The sequence below is a fragment of the Mobula birostris genome, chromosome 1 (genome assembly GCF_030028105.1).
Source record: "Mobula birostris isolate sMobBir1 chromosome 1, sMobBir1.hap1, whole genome shotgun sequence".
NCBI classification, from domain to species: Eukaryota; Metazoa; Chordata; class Chondrichthyes; order Myliobatiformes; family Myliobatidae; genus Mobula; species Mobula birostris.
In genome coordinates this window covers 10,562,253-10,588,275 of record NC_092370.1, presented here as the reverse complement: position 1 = coordinate 10,588,275, position 26,023 = coordinate 10,562,253, and the positions used below count along the sequence as shown (strand labels likewise).

Genomic DNA, 26,023 nt, shown 5'->3' with positions numbered 1-26,023 from the left:
AGGCGAATGGTATGCTGGCATTTATAGCGAGAGGATTTGAGTACAGGAGCAGGGAGGTACTACTGCAGTTGTACAAGGCCTTGGTGAGACCACACCTGGAGTATTGTGTGCAGTTTTGGTCCCCTAATCTGAGGAAAGACATCCTTGCCATAGAGGGAGTACAGAGAAAGTTCACCAGATTGATTCCTGGGATGGCAGGACTTTCATATGAAGAAAGACTGGATGAACTGGGCTTGTACTCGTTGGAATTTAGAAGATTGAGGGGGGATCTGATTGAAACGTATAAGATCCTAAAGGGATTGGACAGGCTAGATGCAGGAAGATTGTTCCCGATGTTGGGGAAGTCCAGAACGAGGGGTCACAGTTTGAGATAGAGGGGAAGCCTTTTAGGACCGAGATTAGGAAAAACTTCTTCACACAGAGAGTGGTGAATCTGTGGAATTCTCTGCCACAGGAAACAGTTGAGGCCAGTTGATTGGCTATATTTAAGAGGGAGTTAGATATGGCCCTTGTGGCTACGGGGATCAGGGGGTATGGAGGGAAGGCTGGGGCGGTGTTCTGAGTTGGATGATCAGCCATGATCATAATAAATGGCGGTGCAGGCTCGAAGGGCCGAATGGCCTACTTCTGCACCTATTTTCTATGTTTTCTATGTTTTAACACACAACAGGTTCATTTTCACCAAGGGTGTCCAGTCCTTATAAATTCTATCCCCTATTAAGAAGGCCTTAAAGCTCTCCACTTCTATCTCAACAAAAGAACTAACCACTTCCCCTCCATCGTCACCTTCCTCGCTCTGGCAGAGCTGGTCCTCACCCTCAACGATTTCTCCTTCGGCTCTTCCCACTTTCTCCAAACCCAAGGGGTAGCCATGGGCACCTGCATGGGCCCCAGTTATGCCTTGCTTTTTGTTCAAGCCTTCCCCCGTAATCCCCAACTCTTCCTTCACTACACTTGACACTGCATTGGTGCAGCTTCGTGCGCTCATGCAGTGCTTGTCAATTTAATAAACTTCGCATCCAACTTCCACCCTGCGCTCAAATTCACTTGCTTCATTTCTGATGCCTTCCTTCCCTTTCTTGATCTCTCTGTCTCCACCTCTGGAAACAAATTGTCTCCCAACAACTTTTATAAACTACCAGTTCCCATGGCTATCTTGACAAGACCTCTTCCCCACTCTGTCTCCTGTAAAAATGCTATTCCCTTTTCTCAGTTCCTTTGTCTCCACCACATCTGTTCCCAGGATGAAGCTTTCCTTTCCAGGGCATCAAGGGATGTCTTCCTTCTTCAAAGTATGGTGTTTCCCTTCCTCCACCATGGATGCTGCCCTCACCTGCATCTCCTCCATTTCCCAGACATCCGCAGTCACCATATCTTCTTGCCTCCTAAACAGAGATCGAGTTCCTCTTGGCATAACCTGCACCCCATGAGCCTCTGCGTCCAACACAACATCTTCCTCAATTTCTGCCATCTCCAAAGGGATCCTAGGACCGAACACATTTTACCTCCTCCCTCACCTGCTTTCCACTTTCCATGTGGATCACTCCCTCAGTGACTCCCTTATCCATTCATTCCTCCCCACTAGTTTCCCTCCCGGCACTTATCTCTGCAAGTGCTCAAATTGCCACATCTTCCCATTCACCTCCTCCCTCAATGCAATTCAGTGCCCCAAACGGTCCTTCCAGGTGAGGCAACACTTCACTTGCAAATCTCTTGGGATTGCCTGTTGTATCTGCTGCTCCTGATCCAACCTTCTCCACATTGCTGAGACCTGTTGTAAATTGGGGGACTGCTTTTTCGAGCATCTCCACTCCATCTACCAGAAGTGGAGTTTCCTGGCGGCCGACCATTTTAATTTCTATTCCTATTCTGACACGTAGGTCCATTGCCTCTTCTTGTGCCACACTGAAGCCACTGTTAGGGTGAAGGAGTGACCCCTTATATTCTGTCTGGGTAGCCTCTAACCTGAATATCAATTTCTCCTTCTAGTTAAAAAAAAACACTCCCTCTTTTTCTATTCCCCTCTCTGGCCTCTTCCCTCTTCTCACCTCCCTATCACCTCTTCCTGGTGTCCCTCCTTCCCTTTCTGCAATGGCCCACTCCTCTCTCTTATCATATTCCTTCCTCTTCAGCACCTTAACATTCCCACCGATTTGGCTTCACCTATCACCTTCTCGCTATCCTCCTTCCCCTCAACCCCATTCCGGCTTTTTAGTCTGGCACCTTCCTCCTTCTTGGCCCGGAACATCGACTGTTTATTCATTTCCGTAGATGCCTCCTGGCCTGCTGAGTTCCTTCAGCATTTTGTGTGTGTTACTTTGGATTTCCAGCATCTGCAGAATATCTTCTGTTAATTAAGTTTATCTCTGTTCCAAAGGGACGTGCTACCATTCTAAGTGAGGCTGTGCTCTCTGGTTCTCAACTTCCCCCACTCTATAAGGGTTTTCAGTATTTGGTGGGTTTCAATGAGATCCTCCACCCTTCATTTTTGCTAAACTCCAGCGACTGGAGGAATTCATTACCACAGATAACCAATTTCCCCCAGGATCAATAAAGTATTACTATGACTATGACTATAGATGGCTGTGCAGGCCAAGTCATTGGCTATATTTAAAGCAGAGGTTGATAGGTTCTTAAGGGGGGGGGGGTTAAAGGCTACGGGGAGAAGGCAGGAGATTGGGGTTTAGAGGGATAATGAATGAACCAACCATAATGGAATATCAGAGCAGACTTGATGGGCCAAATGGCCTAATTCTACTCCTATGTCTTATGGTCTAATGGTTTAAAAAGCAATGGGTGCTAACTCATTTTCCTTTTCCCCATCTAGAAGGATTATGGAACCCAGAAAGATGGATGGATTTAGGAAATGGATGAGTCATGATTTAATTCATACTTCTCTTAAACATTAAAATTGAGCTCGCATGCACCACCTGTGCTGGCAGCTCATTCTACACTCTCACGACCCTCTGAGTGAAGAAGTTTCCCCTTAAACTTTTCACCTTTCACTCTTAACCCATGACCTCTGGTTGTAGTCCCACCCAACTTCAGTGGGAAAAGCTTGTTTGCATTTACCCTATCTATACCCCTTATAATTTTATATACCTCTATCAAATCTCCCCTCAATCTTCTATGTTCCAAGGAATAAACCCCTAACCTATTGAGTCTCTGCCTATAAGTCAGGTTGTCCAGACCCAGCAATATCCTTGTAATTTTCTCTGTGCACTTTAAACTTACGTACATCTTTCCTGTAAGTGGGTGACCAGAACTGCACACAATACTCCAGATTAGGCCTCACCAATGTCTTAAACAACTTCGACATGACATCCCATCTCCTGTACTCAATTCCACGCTGACCAAACAATGAAAATTAATCACCAGTACCAGGAGAATGTGAATTATCGATGGGTTTAAAGAATCACTCTGCAGTTAGCTTCAATCCCATCATAAGGGCTACAGCCTTGATTAACAAAGCAAGTATACCTTATGTCAGAAGAACAAAACACAGGATATGGGAGAATATTACTGAGGAACAAGTGAGGAACAACTGTAATTGTGATATGAAAAACAGAAGTCCTTCAAGAGATGTGGGAGTCATTTTCCCTTACGAGAAAGTGGTAAGGCCCAGGGCATAGACAATGAAAGGTCAAAAATCCAATGGCTGAGGAAGATGACTTTAACAAATGTGAGTGTTGTGTATTTAATATTACAGTAATATTTGCGTAATCTGGTACAGTGTATATGTTGTTTGATTCAGCATTCTTAGTTATTTAAGTAATTAATTACGGGTATTATGTAAAAATACACAAGTTGCATATGTCATCACACTACCACGTGATAAGTGCATGCCTCACTTACAGTAAGCATGAAGATTGGCCTGCATTCCTGGACTCTCGTGTCTTCCTTTGAATTAGTTCGTTTTGAAGTTATAAAACATAACACTGAGAAAGGCAAACATAGTAAGGCAGAGAAGCCATACAAAGATTAGGAGAAGATAACAATATTGGGTATTAGGAGGTAAGAGGACAGAGAAAAATCAGTTAAAATGAGCTGAAGAGAATGTCTGGCTATGGAGCACAGCATCCATCTTCAGGGACCCCCACCATCCCGGACATGCTTCCTTCTCGCTGCTGCCATCAAGGAAGAAGATAAAGGAGCCACAGGACCCACACCACCAGGTTCAGGAACAGTTACTACACCTCAACCATCAGGCTCTTGAACCAAAGGGGATAACTTCACTCAACTTCACTTTCCCCATCACTGGAATGATAACCTATGTGCTCAAAATCAGGTTTAATATCACTGCCATATGTCGTGAAATTTGTTATCTTTACAGCAGCAGTATAATGATAACAAGTATATATATGTCTATTAAATTAAGTTAAAATAAGTTATGCAAAAAAAAAACAGAAATAAAGAAGCAGTGAGGTAGTGTCCATTTAGAAATCGAATGGCAGAGGGGAAGAAGCTGCCCCGTGAATCGCTGAACGTGTGCCTTCAGGCTTCTGTACCTCCTTCCCGATGGTAACAATGTGAAGAGGATATGATCTGGGTGGTGAGGACCATCAATGATGGATGCCGCTTTCCCAAGACACCCCTCCTTGAAGATGTCTTGGATACTGCGGAGGCTAGTACCCATGATGGAGCTGACTGATGTCAGAAGCCTCTGCAACTTACGTCGATCTTATGCAGTAGTACTACCTCCCGCCACATACCAGACAATGATGCAGCACGGTTTGTTGTCCACTGCACACTGACCTTCAGCCCTGCTGGTGCAGTCTTTCATTGATTCTATTATGGTTATGCGTACAAGAGAATGAATCTCAGGGTTGTATATGGAGATATATATGTACTTTGATAATAAACTTACGTTTAATTTTGACCTTTGAGATGGAGTGTTGAAGGACAAGATGGCCTTTCACGAGACAAAGGGATAGATATACTTCCAGGGAATCGGGAAATGGCAGATAATGACAGACATTCCAAATCCAAACTAGCTTGGGAATCAGTTGCTTCAATGGTCTTACTGAAGTACTAATGTTAAAAGTAGACACGACAAGAATGCTTGAACCAAATGAGGAAATGGTCGGAACATGAAAGCAACATAAATAATTTGGAGTAACATGCACAAAGTGCTGGAGGAACTCCATGAGTCAGGCAGCATCTATGGAGGGGAATAACCAATCTACATTCATAAGTCAGTCCTTAGGCAACCCCCACTCCCAAGAAACAGCAATAACTCCCGGGAGGAGGGAGAAGATGGCAGCGCGTGTGGCCATTTCGGTGATGATGTCTGTTATCTGTCAAGTAGGGGACCGTGCACAATCCTGATATGATGGAGAGGGACGTGACAGTACGGAGGAACATCTGGAAAACTTCTGAAATGCCCGCTTCGCTGCCGCTGCTTCTGTGTGGTAACCGGAATCTCTGGAGCAGAAGACCCCGAAATCCTCGGCTTTGCGTGTTTCAGCAGCCGGGGCGAGGTTGAAGGCGCTTGGCAGAGGATGGCGCTCGGGAGGCTGTATCGGAGAGGCCGGTCAGAAGCTCGAAGTTTTCGGACGGATGGACTCAGTGTCGGTTGTGGTCGGCTGCTTCCAAGGTATTGGCAAGTTGACGGTGCCTGGAGGTTTATGGCTGGGAGTTTCTCCCTTTTGCCGCCTGCTATCGGGGACTCGGGAGTCGATCAACTAGGGACTTTGAGACTTTTTTTTTTACTGTGCCCATGGGCTGTTCTTCATCAAATTATGGTATTGCTTTGCACTGCTATAACTATATGTTATAATTATGTGGTTCTGTCAGTGTCAGTGTTAGTCTTTGGTCTGTTCTGTTTTCTGTGATATCACTCCAGAGAAACATTGTATCATTTCTTAATGCACGTATGCATTTCTAAATGACAATAAAAGAGGACTGAGTGTTCTCATAATCATAATAACTGAGCCCCTTGCATAAATAGTGAGGGCATGTGTATGTGGGTGCCATTAAGGATATGGCAACACCATGGCACAATTATCCAATGTTTCCCTCTCCCACACCACCACTGATCCTGCAATATTCAACAATAAATAATTAATACGAAAGCAAACTTCATGTAACATAAAAAATAAACCACTCACCATAGTTTTAATAAACTCAAGAGATTCTGCAGGTGCTGGAAGTCTTGAGTGCAAAACACAGAAAATGCTGGAGAAACTCAGCAGGTCAGACAGCATCTTTGGAGGGAAATAAACAGTCGAAGTTTCAGTCTGAGATCCTTCATCAGGACTGGAAAAGAAGGGGGAGAAGCCAGCATGGATGGTGGAGGAAGGGGAAGGAGTACAAGCTGGCAGATGTTAGGTGAGATCAGGCGAAGGGGAAGGTGGGTGGGGGAATGAAGGAAGAAGCTGGGAGATGATAGGTGGAAAAGGTAAAGGGCTGAAGAAGGAAGAGTCTGATTGGAGAGGAGAGTGGACCATAGAGGAAAGGGAAGGAGGAAGGGTACCAGAGTTCTGTTCAACCAGCCGATTTCAAACAACAGAGTTGAAAGATTGTTAAGGGGGCCAGTGATGAGGGCTTTTGATGTAGATTATTCAAGGGGAGGCTTGATAAATGTATGAAAGAAAACAGAGTGGATAATGTTGATAGTGAAAACATCGTCGATGTTGTACTGTGTTATATCAACAACTGCATTGGCACTGTTTCATTCACCCATTTGAGCTCATCGATTTCATCAAATTTGCCTCCAACTTCCACTCTGCCCTCAAATTCATTTGATCCATTTCTGATTTCAAAATAAATGCTTTGAGAGGCTGGTCAAGGATTACATCTGCAGCATGCTACCTTCCGCACTGGACCCCCTACAATTCACCTACCGACACAACCGACCAACAGATGATACAATAACCACAACTCTACACACTGTCCTTACACATCTGGAGAAGAAGGATGCTTATGTGAGAATGTTGTTCTTGGACTACAGTTTAGCATTCAACACCATAATTCCCCCCAGGCTTGACAAGAAGCTCAGAGACCTCAGCCTTCACCCTGCCTTGTGCAGCTGGATCCTGGACTTAGACAATAGACGATAGACAATAGACAATAGTGCAGGAGTAGGCCATTCGGCCCTTCGAGCCAGCACCGCCATTCACTGTGACCATGGCTGATCATCCACAATCAGTATCCAGTTCCTGCCTTATCTTCATAACCTTTGATTCTGCTATCTTTAAGAGCTCTATCCATTTCTTTTTTGAAAGCATCCAGAGACTTGGCCTCCACAGCCTTCTGGGGCAGAGCATTCCATATTTCCACCACTCTCTGGATGAAAAAGTTTTTCTGTCAGTTTTTCTGACTTCCTGTCAGATCGCCGGCAGATGGTAAGAGTGGGCTCCCTCACCTCTGCCACTGTGATCCTCAAAACAGGAGCCCCCCCAGGGCTGTGTACTAAGCCCCTCCTTTACTCTCTGTATACCCATGACTGTGTTGCCATCTACAGCTCCAATCTGCTAATTAAATTTGCTGACAATACTGCATTGATTGGTCTTATCTCAAATAATAACGAGGCAGCCTACAGAGAGGAAGTCATCACCCTGACACAGTCAAGAAAACAACCTCTCCCTCAATGTCGCAAAAACAAAGGAGCTGGTTGTGGACTACAGGAGGAATGGAGACCGGCTAACCCCTATTGACATCAATGGATCTGGGGTTGAGTGGGTGAACAGCTTTAAGTCCCTCGGCACACACATCACCAAGGATCTCATGTGGTCTGTACGTACCGGCTGTGTGGTCACCCCAACCACAAACTGTTTCAGCTGCTACCATCTGGGAAACGGTACCGCAGCATATAAGCCAGGACCAACAGGCTCCGGGACAGCTTCTTCCACCAGGCAATCAGACTGATTAATTCACGCTGATGGCCTGGTGGAAGAAGCTGCCCCAGAGCAAATACAATTGCACTTCTATGTTATATTGACTGTCCTGTTGTACATACTATGAATTACAAATTACTATAAATTGCACATTGCACATTTAGATGGAGACATAACATAAAGGTTTGGACTAGCTACCTGAAGGTCGTGAGTTGGAGCCCCAGCTGAGGGAACATGTTGTGTCCTTGAGCAAGGCACTTAACCACACATTGCTCTGCGACGACACTGGTGCCAAGCTGTATGGGTCCTAATGCCCTTCCCTTGGACAACATTGGTGTCGTGGAGAGGGGAGACTTGCAGCATGGGTAACTGCCGGTCTTCCATACAACCTTGCCCAGGCCTGCGCCCTGGAGAGTGAAGACTTTCCAGGCGCAGATCCATGGTCTCGTGAGACTAACGGATGCCTTTTATATGTGAAGGATGTAAGAAAAATAGTCAATTCAATTTTAAAAAATCACTTCATTTCTCAATCTCTCTGATTCCATCTCTGGAGGCAGACTGACTACTGATATCTTTTATCAACCTACTGACTATCTTAACTATACCTCTCCCCACCCTGTCACTTGTAAAAATGCTGTTCCCTTCCCTTAGTTCCTCCTTCTCTTCTGCATCTGTTCCCAGGAAGATACTTTCAATTCCAGAACATCATAGATGTTCTCCTTCAAAGAACATGGTTTTACTTCCTCTACCATTGATGCTGCCCTCACCTGCATCTCCTCCATTTACTGCACATCTGCCCTCACCCCATCCCCCAGCTACCATACCAGGGCTAGGGTTTCCCTTTGACCGTATCTACCACTGCAGAGCCCCTGCTTCCAGCACATCATTCTCTACCATGGGATCTTACCATTAAACACATCTTTATCTCCCCCACGCCCACTCCACTTTTTACAGGAACCACGCTCTACATGACTCCCTTGTCCACTCATCCCTCCCCATTGAATACCCTCTGGGCATTTATCCCTGCAGATGGGACAAGCACTACTCCTGCCTCTACAACTCCTCAATCACCACCATTCCGTGCCCTAAACAGTCCTTGCAGGTGAGGCGACACTCAACCTACGAATCTGTTGGGGTCATCTACTGTATCCAGTGCTCCTGGTATGGCCTCCTCTACATCATTAAGGGCCTCCATCACCCAGGACAGGCCCTCTTCACATTGTTATCATCAGGAGGGAGGTGCAGGAGCCAGAAGGCACACACTCAACAATTCAGGAACAGTTTCTTCCTCTGCCATCCAATTGCTAAATGGACATTGAACTCATCAACACTACCTCACTACTTTTTTATTTCTATTCTTGCACTACTTATTTAATTTGACTCAGTTATTTGCTATTATTATATATTGCATTGTCACACCGCCGTTAACATACGCTAGTGATATTAAACCTGATTCTGACTCTGTTTGGTGAGATACTACGTAGACTGGAGAAGCATCTTCACTCCACCTGCCACAAGAGGCAGGATTACCTGGCGGTCACCCATTCCAATTCAACTTCCCATTCCCATTATTGGCCCCCTTTACGGTCACAATGAGGCCACTCTCAGGTTGGAGGAAGAACACCTTGTACTCTCTCTGAATAGCCTCCAACCTAATGGCATAACCATCAATTTCTCTAACTTGCAGTGTTTTCTCCTGCCCCCCCTTTTCTTTTTCCATTCTCCATTCTGTCTCCCCCTTACCCCTTCTCTTCTCCTCATCTGCCATCTCCCCTGGCACCCCTGTCCTTCCCTTTTTCCTATGGTCCACTGTCCTCTCCAATCAGATTACTTCTTCAGCCCTTTACCTTTCCCCACCTACCACCTCCCAGCTCCCTCCCCTCCCCCACTACCACCTCCCAGCTCCCTCCCCTCCCCCACTTACCCACCTCACCTTGTATTCTTCCCCTCTCCCCACCCCCCACCTTCGTATTCTGGCATCTGCTTCATTCCTTTCCAGTTCTGATCATGGGTCTCGTACAACGAGATCTAGGTGTCCTTGTTCATCAGTCACTGAAAGTAAGCATGCAGGAACAGCAGGCAGTGAAGAAAGCCAATGGCATGTTGGCCTTCATAACAAGGGGAGTTGAGTATAGGAGCAAAGAGGTCCTTCTGCAGTTGTACAGGGCCCTGGTGAGACTACACCTGGAGTATTGTGTACAGTTTTGGTCTCCAAATTTGAGGAAGGACATTCTAGCCATTGAGGGAGTGCAGCGTAGGTTCACAAAGTTAATTCCCGGGGTGGTGGGACTGTCATATGTTGAAAGATTGGAGCAATTGGGGTTGTATACATTGGAATTTAGGGGGATGAGAAGCATCTCTGGATGCTTTCAAGAAAGCATTAGATAGAATTAATGATAGCGGAGTCAAGGGATATGGGGATAAGGCAGGAACAGGGTACTGATTGTGGATGATCAGTCATGGTCACAGTGAATGGCGGTGCTGGCTCGAGGGGCTGAATGGCCTACTCCTGCACCTATTGTCTATTGTCTCAGTCCAAGACGTCCATTTTATCCAACACCTTGTGTGCATTGCTCCAGATTTCCAGCATCAGAAGAATGTTTATGATAATGCTGATGGAAATAGACAAAGGAAGGTAGACTGAAGTTTGAGGGAAGGAAGCACTCATCCTAGCCAATACTAAATCCCTTCCACCCATCAGCCCTGTTCTCATGGACATTTCCTCAAACTGCATTACCCAATATGAAAATCTTGTCATTTTCTACAAATTTCTCTTTGTTTTCAGTTGACCCTCCATTTTATCTCTCTCAGCTTGACGCTGTAGGTGAAGACTGGATCACTGTGTGCCTGCCATTTTGTCACTGACAGCTGAGCCTTCAGCCTCCAAAGCCAGGATTTCAGGAAAATACACTCAGTGGCCACTTTATTCGGTACAGGGGTGGAACCTGCTGTTATCTTCTGCTGACGTAGCCCATCCACTTCAAGATTCAGCGTGTTGTGCATTCAGAGATGCTCTTCTGCACACCACTGTTGTAACACATGGCTATCTGAGTTACTGTCACCTGCCTGACAGCTTGAGGACAAGGCATTTTCACCGACCGAACTGCCACTCACTGGATGTTTCTTTGTTCATCACACCATTCCTTGTAAACTCGGGTTTCGTAGTATGTGAAAATCCCAGGAGATCAGCAGTCTCTGAGATACTCAAACCACCCCATCTGGCACCAACAATCATTCCACAGTCAAAGTCACTTAGATCCCATTTCTTCCCATTCTGATGTTTGGTCTGAACAACGACTGAACCTCTTCACCATATCTGCATGCTTTTACGCATTGAGTTGCTGCTACATGATTGGCTGATTAGATATTTGCATTAATGAGCAGGTGTACAGGCATACCTAATAAACTGGTGACTGAATGTAGATTAAACTGTCTTTTTTATTTCGTAATATTGCGTAGAATATTAGATGCAGTCATATTCAGAATAATCATATTACAGTCTAACTCAAATAGATTTTGTAATTTATTGAAATATGTACTTGACTGACAGCTTTTTTAATGAGTAATCTTTTACTTGAATTCAATCAGGTCCTGTCAGCTTTCTGAAATTATTTTCCTTTTCAATCTGAATTTGTTTACTGCCTTTGAAGGAGAAAATCAGGCTATAAGTGTTCTGAAAATGATTTTAAAGAAAGGAAATTAACAAGCCAAAATTATAGGATGATTTTTTTTTCAAATGATCATATGTGGTGCATGCACATCAAGAGTACATGCTTAATGAATGGGCTGAGGTCTTCTGTGGCTGCTGGTTGCAGAATATACTTGTAGGGCTCCAGAAAAAATCTTACCTCTGTTGATTATAACTTGGTTTTAGCATCAAGGTTGGGAATCAGTTCCTATTTTTTATATTTGATGTAATTAGAGTTAACTACTGTAAGAACATACATGGTGGGATGTAGATTCCCGTCACTATTGTGAAACCACATGATAAGATCAGTTGCTGGGAGCATTCCATGTTTATTTCCTAGACATACCAAAGATTTATATAAATATCTAGACTGGTCAAAACACTCTTAAGGTCTAGAGTTTCTTTACAGGCACTTCAAAGTTGTTCAATAGCTGGTATGTCATAGCAAACTCAGACTGAGAATATTTCATTGCTAAAAAAATGCCGATGATCACGGCATTAGGCTTGAAACTTTCTTTCCACCAAAATAAGGTAATTTGTAGTTGTCTCGTGATACCACTATACCTTCTGTACCTAACTACGAGCCCACTGAGTATATATCCGTGTTCTCTTGTAGCCGTAGCCCATCCACTTCAAACTGCGACATTCAGAGATGTTCTCCTGCACACCACAAGATGCCATTGGCTGCAGTCTACCATCACTGAAGGACTCATATATGTCCGGGACAAAGATTCAGGCAGGAAAATCATTGTGGACACTTTCCATGCTACAAATTGTCTTTTTCCACAGCTCCCTTCTGGAAAGCGCTATAAGGCTATTAAAACAAAAACTTCACACCATCTTAAAAGATTCTTTCTACAGGCAGTTAATCTGGTCAACCATTCTAGTTAACCCTTCTCCCACCCCCTCCATCTATTACTGCTTTCGCTGTACTACTCTATGAACATGTTAAACCACGTTTTATAATACTCTTTACATTGTTAATACCATTAGTCCATAAGACATAGGAGCACAATTAGGCCATTTGGCCTATCGAGTCTGTTCCGCCATTCAATCATGGCTGATTTATTATCCCTGTCATTCCCATTCTCCTGCCTTCTCCCCATAACCTTTGACGCCCTGACTAATCAAGAACATATCAACCTCTGCTTTAAATATACCCAGTGACTTCACCTCCACAGCCGCCTATGGCAATGATCTCCACAGATTCATCACGTTTTGGCTAAAGACATTTTTCCTCATCCCAGTTCTACATGTTGGTATTTATACAGATTTTATTTCATATCCATACTTTAACCTCTAACATGATTTATAATAAAATTCTTTATTTTTTTTGGTGTTGGATGTTGCACAAACACACCGCAGTAAATTCCTAATTCATGTAAATACGTTCCCTGAAGTTCTTATTGCTGGGGGTGGTGGTGGGGATAAGCTCCCACTACCTATTAAATGCTCTCAAAGGCGTGCACCTCAAACAGCCTCTGACAACAACACGCTGAAGGAACTTAGCAGGTCGGGCAGCATCCGTGGAAAAGATCGGTCAACGTTTCGGGCCGGAACCCTTCGTCAGGACTGTTGAAGGGTTCCGGCCCGAAACGTCGACCGATCTTTTCCACGGATGCTGCCCGACCTGCTGAGTTCCTCCAGCGTGTTGTGAGTGTTGCTTTGACCCCAGCATCTGCAGATTATTTTGTGTTTAGCCTCTGACAACTAAGTCCAGCGGAACCATTTCTACTGACAGGAGAAGGGGCAAAGGTGGGTTACTGGCGCCTTATAACCAGTCGCTTTGGGCAGATGAGGCTCATCAGCTCTGGTTGGCAGCTCATCTCGGAGAAGGAAAACTCTGATCTCGAGCCTCCGCTGCCTTGCAGCTATTCCCATTCATGGGGAAGTCTTTGAGAGTAAACCCCGACGGAATACTCCAGAGCTGGAGTTCCTAAAGCTGTCTTACATTGAGTTCAACACTGACTGGCAACTCCTGTGATGCCAACTGTATTGGCCTCTGCCGTTCCTTTTGATTCATCAGATGTATGGAGAGGGGGAGCTTGCTACATGGGCAACAGCTTGCTCTCCATATTGTACAGCTCAGACTTGCATATCTAGACAGCTAGGACACAATATCCATGTTTGACCCTGACTGACGGAAGCCGCTCCCTCTCTCTCTCTCTCTCTCACACACATATATATATAGTGAATAAAGTTGGTCCTTGACCCTTGAATCTTATTAATCCTAATTTATACAGTGGTAACACCACAGATTTGAGAGCCGTTTGTATTGGATGTATATTGAGCACATGTTTCAGGTATTCAATACCTGAATACTCTGTGCAGTATAATATAGGCATCTCCCAAGTTAGGGTCGTTTGCCGAACAAAAAAAGTTGCCCGTATAAAGTTTACAGCACGCTGCCCAAAAACCTGAGATGTAGAATAGAATTTGCTCTCACTGAATTTATCTGAGACGAGTAAATAAATAAACATAGAAGTGTTATAATCACAAGAGGCTGCAGAGGGTTGTAGATTCAGCTGGCTCCATCAAGGGCACAAGCCTCCCCCCCACCATTGAGGACATCCTGAAGAGGTGATGCCTCAGAAACGTGGTGTCCATCATTAAGGACCCTCACCATCCAGGACATGCCCTCTTCGCATTGCTACCGGCAGGGAGGAGGAACAGGAGCCTTAAGCGCACACTCAACATTTTAGGAACAGCTTCTTCCCCTCCATCACCAGATTTCTGAGCAATCCGTGAACCCATGATTACTATCCCACGCATTCCTATGAGTTCTAGTGAAGGGTCTCTGCCTGACATGTCGACTGTTATTCCCCTCCACAGATACTGCCCGACCTGCTGAGTTCCTCCAGTGTGAGAACGACCTCATTATTCACCTTTCGCGCACTTATTTATTTTTTTAACTTATCGTAACTGTGTGCTGTCACAAAGCAAGCAACAAATTTCATATATATAAGCCATTGATTCTAGTTATTCTGAGACTGTTGAAACTGGTTCTAGTTTCCTCAGCCAACGGAAATATCTTCCCTTCCCTGATTTTTGGGTAGCATGCTGTAAATTCTGCAAGGCTAGTTTTTATTGTTTCGCAAATGACCCTCACTTTATATCTTACATCCTCTCATACTTCAGAGCGATCTTAAAATTTTTTTTTACCTTAATCATACAGACTAAGTCATTCACCATGCTATCCAATATTAACCAGTCCACTAGTAATCTAATTGTAGGCACAATCAAAATTCTTTGTTTAAACTTCACATGCCAGGTACATTTTATTGTAACTTGCTGCAGAGCTGGGCGTGCAGTTCTCCAGTCTGCAGTTCCCACAGACATCCTGTGGCTGTCCCTTACACATGTCCCTCAGAGCTCCTGGGCATATATCTCACCTGCACTTCTCCCTCACCCCCCACCAAGCTCCATTGCTTTTCTTTCCCATTGTTTCCAAAATGTCCGTGAGGTATCTCTCTCTCCAACATTCTCCCTAAAACTCCCAGGCCTCTTGCTCCCACATTCCCTCTAAAATTCCTGGGTGTCTCTTTCCCACACACCCCCTGTAAAACAGCCGAGCCTCTCTCTCCCACACTCCCTAAAATTCCTGAGCCTCTCTCTCCCATACTCCCCCTGTAAAACAGCCAAGACTCTCTCTCCCAGTCTCCCTAAAACTCCTGACCATCTCTCTCCCACAGTCCCCTTGTAAAAAAGCCAAGCCTCTCTCTCCCACACCCTCCCTAAAACTCCTGACCATCTCTCTCCCACACTCCCCCTAAAACTCTTGACCATCTCTCTCCCCCACACTCCCCCTGTAAAATAGCCAAGCCCCTCTCTCCCATACTCCCCCTGTAAAACACCGGAGCCCCCCTCTCCCACACTCCCCCTGAAAAACTCCTGGGTCTCTCTCTCCCACATTCCCAAGCATTTGTCTCCCATAATTCTGCAGAATTTCTGGGATTTTCTCTCCCACATCTGCCTCCCTGAAAGCTTTTATCTGTCTCTCACTTGCCTGAGCCTTTCTCCAACTTGTTATCTGTACTCCTTGGCTATCACACTGCAGGACATGTCTTGGTGACCATCTTTAATAATCCACACCCAGAATATAAACCGAAAGACTCAATTACTCCTCGTGGCAATCCCACGATCCCATCATTAAGTGGGATTTCTGTCAATGAGACCCTGCTTTGCACAACAGGGTACTGCAACTGCAATTCAAGCAGTACCGCAAAGCTAATTTTTTGCAGAATGTGTTGAAACAGCTGGAAAAGGTGGGAGGTAACGTAAAGCTCTGCAAGTTAAACCACTTAAATTTTGAGTGAAGAAGAGAATCAAGCTGCCAGAAGGTCTCATTAGGTCAGGCAGAACCTGTGAAGGCAGAGGGACAGACAGAAGTCTGGGTCAGAACACAGCAACTTGATTTTCCTCCAGATTCCAGCATCTGCCGTCTCTTGTGTCTCTCTTGTACTTATTTTCTGTTTATTCATCTTGATAAATGTATTAATTCAAGACTATTTGCCAGAAAAATTAATCCTAAACAAACCACTGCCTAACATATTGACGTCAGAATATTTAAAAAATACTGTCAGATGAACCTTCCAAATGCTTTTTATTTTAAAACAAATTTAAATACATCGGGCTTGATAATCAAAGTATCATAATAAAATGTCATTGACTTCGTACCGTTAAGATAAATTTCATTGAGAATTTCATTGCAGCCCGAACACCTTGAACAAGATTCCACTGTTTAAAAGATCTCTGCAAACACAGATAATGAAAATAGTTTCAAGGGAAAGAGGAAATATGGAATTACTTCGAGACAAATGCGCTTGTAAACCCACCATCATGGCCGTTTATACAGAAGGGTGCCAGGAAAGGGTCAATAATACCATGAAGGATCCCACACACCCTGCTCATGGACTGTTTGTCCATTCACGCCAGGGAGGAGGCTATTTGGCATCCAGGCCAGGACCACCAGACTCACAAAGAGTTACCTTCCCCAAGCAATAAGGCTGATCAACACCTCCACCCGCTAACCCACGCCTTCACTCCCCCAACCACCACTGCTTCATCATTTCCTGTTAGTCACCCATGTACAGACACTACTATACCTGGTGTCACTTTATCAATCTATGATCTATGCATATAAGCTATCTTATGTATATGTACCAAGATGAAACCACCCCCAGGCTGGAGGAGCAACACCTTATATTCCATCTGGGTAGCCTCCAACCTGATGACATGAATATTGATTTCACCTTCTGGTTAAAAAAAAAATTCCCTTCCCCTCCCCTCTTTGATTGCCCTTTCTGGCCTCTTACCTCTTCTCAGCAGCCTATCACCTCCCCCTGAGTCCCCTCCTCCTTCCCCTTCTCCTATGATCTACTCTCCTCTCCTATCAGATTCTTTCTTCTCCAGCCGTTTACCTTTCCCACCCACCTGGCTTCACCTATCATCTTCTAGCTACCTTCCTCCCCTCCCCCCCCCCATCATTTTATTCTGGTGTCTTCCCCCTTCCTCTCCAGTCCTGATGAAGGGTCTCGGCCTGAAACGTTTACTGTTTACTCTTTTCCATGGATGCTGCCTGACCTGCTGAGTTCCTCCAGCATTTTGTGGGTGTTGCTTTCTATTTACAGTTTTTTTAATTATTATGTTCTTGATCTTATTGTGCTGCATCAGATCCAGGGTAACAATTATTTCTTTCTCTTTTACACCTGTATACTGGAAATGACACTAAACAATCCTGAATCTTGAAAACTTTGCAATGTGTATTTAACCTTGCATTATGCACTTAATTTCCATCCTCACACTGAGTATTGTCCTTGAGCTGGGGATTCAGTACCACAAGCGAATCCAGGTTTACGAGGAAAGAAATATTACAACTCTGGAACTTTAACGATCCTCAACCCATAAACACAGAAGAAATCCAGAGTAATGCTCACAAAATCCTGAAGGAACTCAGCAGGTCAGGCAGCATCTAAGGAGAAGAATAAAGAGTTGATGCTTTGGGCTGTAACCTTTCGCCAAACGTTGACTCTTTATTCATTTCCATAGATGCTGTCTGACCTCCTAAGTTCCTCCAGTGGTTTGTGCGTGTGTTCCACCCCAACCCCTCTGACCCCACGGAACTAATTCAGTGAATTAGGTGGATGACTTGGTATTTATTATTGGGACAGCTTCCAACACCAAACTCATCTATGCAAAAAAAATGCTTTACTTGTGCCCACAGCCTTCCTTCTAAAGTTATTTCAACGGCCACTGCCAAAGTTGTGACACTATGGAGTAAATTTGCAAACTGATCCAGTATGGACATTCAACATTACATTCCTTCAAGGTTCTTCATATGAGTCAGAAATGTTTGTATCAAGAAAGCCACATAAAATAGATAGAAATGTTTATTCAGACAATATCTGTGGCTTGTCCAAACTATGAAATATAAACAATTTACATTCTGTAGTGTAGATAATTGATTCCAGTAAGAAGTGCGGGATATATTAACATTTTTATCAGCTCACTTTCAACATATTAAGGAAGTACAAAATTAGCTTCTTAAAAACTCTTCCCAATTGCTTTTATTTGCATTATAAAATAAGACATATTGTCATTGAAGTTTTAGTTCTGTTGTGTTAGAACACAGCACAGCAGTGGATAGTACAGGTCCTTTGGCCACAAGAGGTGGTGAACCTGTGGAATCCGTTGCCACGATGGCTATGGAGGTCGAGTCATTGGGTATATTTAAAGCGGAGGTTGATAGATTCTTGATTAGTTGGGGCGTCAAAGGCTATGGGGAGAAGGCAGGCGAATGGGGATGAGCGGATAGTAAATCAGCCGTGGTGGAATGATGTGCTAACCCCAAGAGCAATCTCACCCTTCCCTCCCACATAACCCTCCATTTTCCTTTAATCCACATGCTTATCTAAGAGGTGATTATCTAAATGCCCTAATGTATGTACCTCTACTATCGCCCCTTGCAGTGTGTTCCATGCAGTTACCGCCCTCTAAAAACAACTACGTTTGACATCCCCCACTCATTTCTCTGATCACCATAAATATATGTCCACTCAATCTCTGCCTCTTATCATCTTATACATTTGCAGTGAGGTTATGCTTTCTATGAGCAGTGTTTGGCACTGGGACTTTGGCAAGTTCAAAGTGGCCTTGCAGTTATTATCAGTGACATTTTGTATTTCAGCCCACATGTCAGTAAAAGTTACTGGCTTGGAGAAGTTCAATTTCCATCAAGTTAATGTGGTTGAATTTGCACAAGTCAAACACCACAACATTCATCAATTCTATACCTTTACAAAGGCATTTGTCTAAAGATTTCTGAACAACTATTTTGAATTCCATCCACTTTTGGGCCCCTTCTCCAAGAAAGGATGTACTGGCATTGGAGAGGATCCAGAGGAGATTCATAAGAATGATCCTGTGAACGAATGGGTTAACATATGAGGAGCATTTGATCATTCTGGACTTGTACTTGTTGGAGTTTAGAAGAATGAGGAGGGAATTTCATTGAAACCTATGGAATATTGAAAGGCCAAGATAGAGTGGACATGGAGAGGATGTTTCCAGAGTGGACGTGGAGAGGACGTTTCCTATAGTGGGTGAATCTATTACCAGAGGGACAGACTCAGAATAGAAAGGCATCCCTTTAGGACAGAGATGAGGTGGAATTTCTTTAGCCAGAGGGTGGAGAACCTGTGGAATTCATTGCCACAGACATCTGTGGAGGCCAAGTCATTGAGTATATTTAAAATGGAGGTTGATATGTTCTTGATTAGTCAGGCCGTCAAAGGTTACAGGGAGAAGGCAGGAGAATGGGATTGAGCTGTGATGGAATGACAGAGCAGACTCGATGGGCTGAAAAGACCTAATTTTGCTCCAATGTTATATGGCCTTGAGGGCACCAGCTTTGAAGGTCCACACCAGGAACATATTATATATCTTCATTGATCACTCTGCGGCTAATTACATTACAGAAAACACGGCTGAACAGCCTTACAACAATCTAGAGCTCAATTTACCTTGCTTCATTTATTGTATGCAATTGTAAAAGATCTAAAGTGTGAAAGAGGTTGATCTCAGAAAGCTCAAAACCAGTTTTCTTGTATAGATTAGCCTTCAGTTTAGTTCATGCTGAGTGACTGTCTCAGCCGCAAGTAATTCCTTGATAAAGTTATCACTGTAACCCAGCATAGTCTTTAGTACTTCGATGGTGTGCTGTCCAGTCAAAGGTGGCGGCTTCGGACTGGATATCTTGAAGTCACTGAACCTGACAGCAGGACCTGTGGAGTAATCAAAAAGAGCTGAGTACTAACAAAGGGAGGAAGATGGTTGTAGTTTCACATTAGATCAGAGACTGGTTAAATAAACGGGCCCAACATATTGATGCAATTATAAGTAAGGCAGGTCAGCACCATATTCCATTAGGAGTTTGAGGTGATTTGGTATGTCAACAAAGACTCCAGCAAATTTCTGCAGATGTATGGCGGAAGACATTCTGACTGGGTTGCATCACCGTCTGGTAATGATACGGTAATGCACAGGCTCGGAAAAAGCTGCAGAGGGTTGTAAACCCAACCATTTCCATTGTGGGCGCGAGCTTCCTTAGCAACAAGACATGTCCAAATGGCAATGCATCAAGAAGGTCGCATCCATCATTAAGGATCCTCACTGTCCAAGATATACCCACACTCAACAATTCAGGAACTCCATCAGATTTCTGAACAGTTCATGAACCCATGAACACTACCTCACTATTTTGCATAAACGCAAGAAAGCCTACAGATGCTGGAAATCCAAAGCAACACACACAAAATGCTGGAAGAACTCAGCAGGTCAGGCAGCATTTATGGAAATGAATAAACTTGATGTTTTGGGCTGAGAATGGGCAAAGAAGTAGCAGATGGAATACAGCATCAGGAGGTGTATGGTCATGCACTGTGTTAGAAGAAATAAAAGCATGAACTATTTTCTAAATGGGGAGAAAATCCAAAAACCTGAGGTGCAGGAGTCCCTCAAGGTTAACTTGCAAGTTGAGTCGGTAGTGAGGAAGGCAAATGCATTCATTTCGAAAGGACTAGAATATAAAAACAAGGGTGTATTGCTGGATCTTTATAAGGCATTGGTCAGACTGTACTTGGAGTATTGTGAGCAGTTTTGGGCCCCTTATCTAAGAAAAGATGTGCTGACATTGGAGAGGCTTCAGAAGAGGTTCACAAGAATGATTCTGGGAATTAAAGGGTTATTGTATGAGGAGGGATCTCATTGAAACATTTTGAATGTTGAAAGGCCTACATAGAGTAGATGTGGAGAGGACATTTCCCATGGTGGGAGCCTAGGACCAGAGGGCACAGTCTCAATATAGAGGGATGTCCTTTTAGAACAGAGATGAGGAGGATTTTCTTCAGGGTTGTGAATAATTGGAATTCATTGGCATGGACAGCTGCGCAGGCTGAGTGATTGGGTATACTTGAAGCGGAGGTGAATAGATTCTTGATTAGTACGGGTGTCAGAAGTTACAGGAAGCCGGCAGGAAAATGGGTTTGAGAGGAATCAGCCATGATGGAATGACAGAGCAGATTCGATGAGCCAAATGGCCTAATATCTCATTGTCTTATGCTCTTTGTAACATCGAGCATAAGGCATACGAGCAGAATGAGGGCATCTGGCCCACTGAGTCTGTGTAAAACATCAAAATCTCTGGAAGTGCACAGAGTCAAAGGTCTTTCAATACGATTAAATAAATGTCACCCTTGACATGGTCGAAGCATTAGAAAGCCACAATATCTGGATGAGAAACAAGTAATCATCTCTGAGAGCACTAAAATTACAAATTTCCTTCAATCTCATACTCACAGCCTTATTGAATAAGTTCAACGTAGCCCCATGGTGTTTATATTAAGATGTGTGCCTATTAGGACACAAGTTATTCAACCTCTATTGAAACTATTGTCTACCTCCAGACCTCACTCAAAATGAGATGGTGATTATTGGGACACAAATAGAAAGCTGTGGAACTTGAAATAGTGTGTAACCCAATTAGTAACCACAGTGAAGGAATTGTGATGGGAAATGAGAAAAGCAGTGCTTTGTTTAATTAAAATTCCAGTTACTTCATCATCAGTCAATTCTCCTGCATGAATGGAGAATTATAACACTGAAGCATAGTTTCGTTCCCCCAATAAACAGAATATTCCTAGAACACAATATGGAAAGTTTATCAATGTTCTACTTTCAGAGGAGGCTGAAGAAAGCTGGACTATGCACATCTATACTCACGTCCTTCTACAGGTGCACAGTGGAGAGCATCCTAACAAGCTGCATCACTGTACTGCTGCAGGCAAGAAGGCTTTACTGCCCAATGCAGTCAAAACTGCCCAATGCATTACCAGCACCAGCCTACGGAAAGGTGCCAGAGAAGGGCCATAACATCATGAAGGATTCCACCCACACTGCTCATGGACTGTCTGTCTCACTCCCATCAGGGAGGAGGCTACGTAACATCCACACCAGGACCACCAGTCTCAAAAACAGTTATTTTCCCCAAACAGAAAGGCTGATCAACACCTCCACTGACTAACCCACCCCTCCACAACCCCCCCCAACTACCACTACTTTATCACTTCCTGCAGACACCTTATGTACAAAATTAAAAAGGGCAAAGACTGCAGGGCTGAAGGTTTTGTATTTAAATGCACGTAACATTCAGAATAAGGTGGATGAACTCGCAATGCAGTTACAGATTGGTCGGTATGATGTTGTCGGCTTCATTCAGTCGTGGCCATAGTTGAGAGCTTAACATCAAAGGGTATGCTTTGTATTGAAAGGACAGGCAGGAAGGCATAGGCGGTGGTGTGGCTCTGTTGGTAAGAGATGAAATTACATCTTTGTAAAGAGGTAACATTGGGACAGAGAATGTTGAACCTTTGTGGGTGGAGTTAAGAAACTGCAAGAGTAAAAAAAACATTATGGGAATCATATATAGGCTCCAAATAGTAGCCAAGATTTGGGGCTGAGATTGCAAAGGGAGCTGGAAAAGGCACGCAATAAAACTAAGGTCACAATTATAATGGAAAATTGGTTGGTGTTGGATCATAAGAGAGGGAATTTGTTGAATGCCTAAGAGATGGGTGTTTAGAGCAGCATATGCTTGAGCCTACTGGAAGAAAGGCTATTTTAAATTGGGTGCTGTGTAATAACCCAGATCATATTAGGGAGCGTAGCATAAAGGAACCCTTAGGAGACAGTGATCATAATATGATTGAATTCATTCTGCAATTTGAGAGGGAGAATCTTAAGTCACAATGGAATAAAGTGAATTTCAGAGGTATGAGAGAGGAGCTTCCCCGGGTGGATTAGAGGAAGATACTGGTGGGGATGACGGCAGAGCAGAGATGGCTGGAGTTTCTGGGAGTAGTTCGCAAGGTGCAGGATAGATATGTCCCACAGAAGAAGTTGTTCTCAAATGGCGGGGGTAGGAAACCATGACTGACAAAGGAAGTTAATGACTGCATAAAAGCAAAGGAAAGGTCATATAAGGTATCAAAAGGGAGTGGGAAGTTGGATGATTGGGAAGCTTTAAAAATCCAACAAAAGGAAACTAAAAAAGCTGTAAGAAGGGAAAAGATGAAATACGAGGGCAAATTAGCCAATAATATAAAGCAGTATATCAAAATCTTTTTCAGTTATATAAACAATAAAAGGCAGGTGAGAATTGACATTGGACCACTGGAAAATGATACTGGTGAGGTAGTAATGGGGGACAAAGAGATGGCAGATGAACATAATGGGTACTTTGCATCTGTCTTCACTGTGGAAGCTACTAGCAGTGTGCCAGAGGTCCATGAGTAACAGGGTGCAGGAGTGAGTGCTATTGCTATTACAAAGGAAGAAGCCAAATTCAAAGATCTTAAGGTGGTTAAGTCACCTGGAACTACATCCCAGAGTCCTGAGAGAGGTTGCTGAGGAGATAATGGATGCAATGGTCATGATCTTTCAAGAATCACTTGACTTTGGCAAGGTCCCAGAGGACGAGAAGATTGCAAATGTCACTCCGCTCTTTAAGAAGGGAGGAAGGCAAAAGAAAGGAAATTATAGGCCAGTTAGCCCAAACTCAGGAGTTGGAAAAGTGTTGGAGACTAATTATAAAATAAGTCAAAGTCAGCATGTTTTCTGTAAAGGGAAATCTTGCCTGACAAATCTGTTAAGAATTCTTTGAGGAAATAACAAGCAGGGTGGACAAAGGAGAGGCAGTGGATGTCATTTACTTAGATTTTCAGAAGGCGTTTGATAAGGTGCCACACATAAGACTGCTTAACAAGATAACATCCTATGGCGTTACAGGAAAGATATTGGTATGGAAAGAGGAGTGTTGACTGGCAGGAAGGAGCAAGTGGGAATAAAAGGGGCCTTTTCTGGTTGGCTGTCAGTGACTAGTGGTGATCCTCAATAATCAGTATTGGGCCTGCTGCTTTTCACATTGTTTGTCAATGATTTAGATAATGGAATTGATGGCTTTGTGGCAAAGTTTGCAGATGATATGAAGATGGGTGGAGGGGTAGGTAGTGCTGAACAAGCAATATGATTGTATCAGGACCTATACAAATTGACAGAATGGGCAAAAAAGTGGCAGATGGAATAGGGTGTTCGGAAATGTATGAAAATGCATTTTTGTTAAAGGAACAATAGTGCGGACTACTATCTAAATGGAGAGAAGGTTCAAACATTAGAGGTGCAGAGGGACTTAGGAGTCCTTGTGCAAGACTCCTAAAAGGTTAATGTACAGGTTGAGGCTGTGGTAAAGAAGGCAAATGTAATGTTTTGCATTTATTTCAGGGGTAATAGAATATAAAAGCAAGGAGATAATGCTGAGGCTTTATAAGACATTAGTCAGGCTGCAGTTGGGGTATTGTCAACAGTTTTGGGTCTGCTATCTCAGAAAGCATGTGTTGTCATCAGAGAGAGTCCAAAGGAGGTTCACGAGGATGATTCTGGGAATGAAGGGGTTAACATATGAGGAGTGTTTGGCAGCTTTGGGCCAGTACTCACTGGAACTTAGAAGAATGTAGGAGGAATCTCATTGAAACCTACTGAATGCTGAAAGGATTACATAGGTTGAATGTGAAGAGGATATTTCCTATGGTGGGGGTATCCAAAACTAGAGGGAACAACCTCAAAATTGAGGAGCAACCTTTTATAGTAAGGAGGAATTTTTTTAGCCAAAGTGTGGTGAATCTGTGGAATACTCTGCCACAGACTGTGGTGGAGGCTAAGTTTGTTGATATATTTAAGGTGGAAGTTGAGTGTTGCTTGATCGATCAGGGTAAGAGTGGGCTCCCTCACCTCCACCTCTCTGACCCTCAATACAGGAGCCCTTCAGGGCTGTGTACTGAGTCACCTCCTTTACTCCCTGTATACTCATGACTGTGTTGCCACCCACAGCTCTAATCTGCTAATTAAATTTGCCATTGACACTACATTGATTGGCCTTATCTCAAACAATAACGAGGTGGCCTACAGGGAAGAAGTCATCTCTCTGACACAGTGGTGTCAAGGAAACAACCTCTCCCTCAATGTCACAAAAACAAAGGAGCTGGTTTTGGATGACAGGAGGAATGGAGACAGGTGTGTAAAAGGGCCCAGAGGATCACTGGGGACCCGAGTCACCCAACCACAATCTATTCCAGCTGCTACCATCCGGGAAACGGTGGTGGCATCCATTAGTCTCACGAGACCATGGATCTGTGCCTGGTTAGGGCACAGGCCTGGTCAATGTTGTATGGAAGACCAGCAGTTGCCCATGCAACAAATCTCCCCTCTCCATGACACCGATGTTGTCCAAGGGAAGGGCAAGGGCTGATACAGCTTGGCACCAGTGTCATCGCAGGAGTTGCCAGAATGAGGTTGAAGGCAACGTCGGACTTCCTTAGGGATTCCAGCTCTGGATTTGTCCTCAGGGTTTACTCCCAAAGCCTTTCCCATGAGTGGGTATGGCCGCAAGGCAACGGAAGTTAGAAATCAGAGTTTTCTCTCTCTTAGATGGACTGCCTTCCCAGGCTGACAAGCTCTATCTACCCGAAGGACTGGTTTTCAGACACCAGGACCTGTCTTCGCCCCTTCTCCTGTCAGTAGAAACAGTTCCGCGGGCTTAGAGGCCAAGCCACACGAGAAGGACAGGAGTTGGACTTGGTTGTCAGAGGCTATTTGAGGTGCATGCCGTGAGGAGCACTTTTGGGGTAGTGGGAGCTTGTCCCCACTATCACTACAACTCCTCAGCTTGACAGCCTTGGAAATGCAGCATAAAAGCCAGGACCATCAGGCTCCGGGACAGCTTCTTCCACCAGGCCATCAGACTGATTAACTCACGCTGATTTGAGTGTACTCTATATTACATTCACTGTTCTATTTATTATAAAGTGTTATAAAGTACTATGATTGCACAAATCATATTTAGACAGAGACGTAATGTAAAGATTTTTACTCCTCATGTATGTGAAGG

General features: G+C 44.0%; 1 protein-coding gene across 7 annotated transcripts in view; it reads right to left on the bottom strand.

Moving 5' to 3' along the window:
* Nucleotides 1-17,045: 17,045 nt before the first annotated feature.
* sugct (succinyl-CoA:glutarate-CoA transferase) overlaps nucleotides 17,046-26,023 on the bottom strand; it is a 564,860-nt gene continuing 555,882 nt past the window's right edge. For 3 of the 7 annotated variants that reach the window (XM_072252141.1, XM_072252215.1, XM_072252147.1), the window contains exon 14: nucleotides 17,046-19,808. In XM_072252141.1, the coding sequence (XP_072108242.1) occupies nucleotides 19,645-19,808 (164 nt within the window). In that variant the 3' untranslated portion in view covers nucleotides 17,046-19,644. The remainder of the gene's footprint in view (nucleotides 19,809-26,023) is intronic. The other 4 variants (XR_011885312.1, XR_011885321.1, XM_072252178.1 and 1 more) reach the window with 3 other exon arrangements.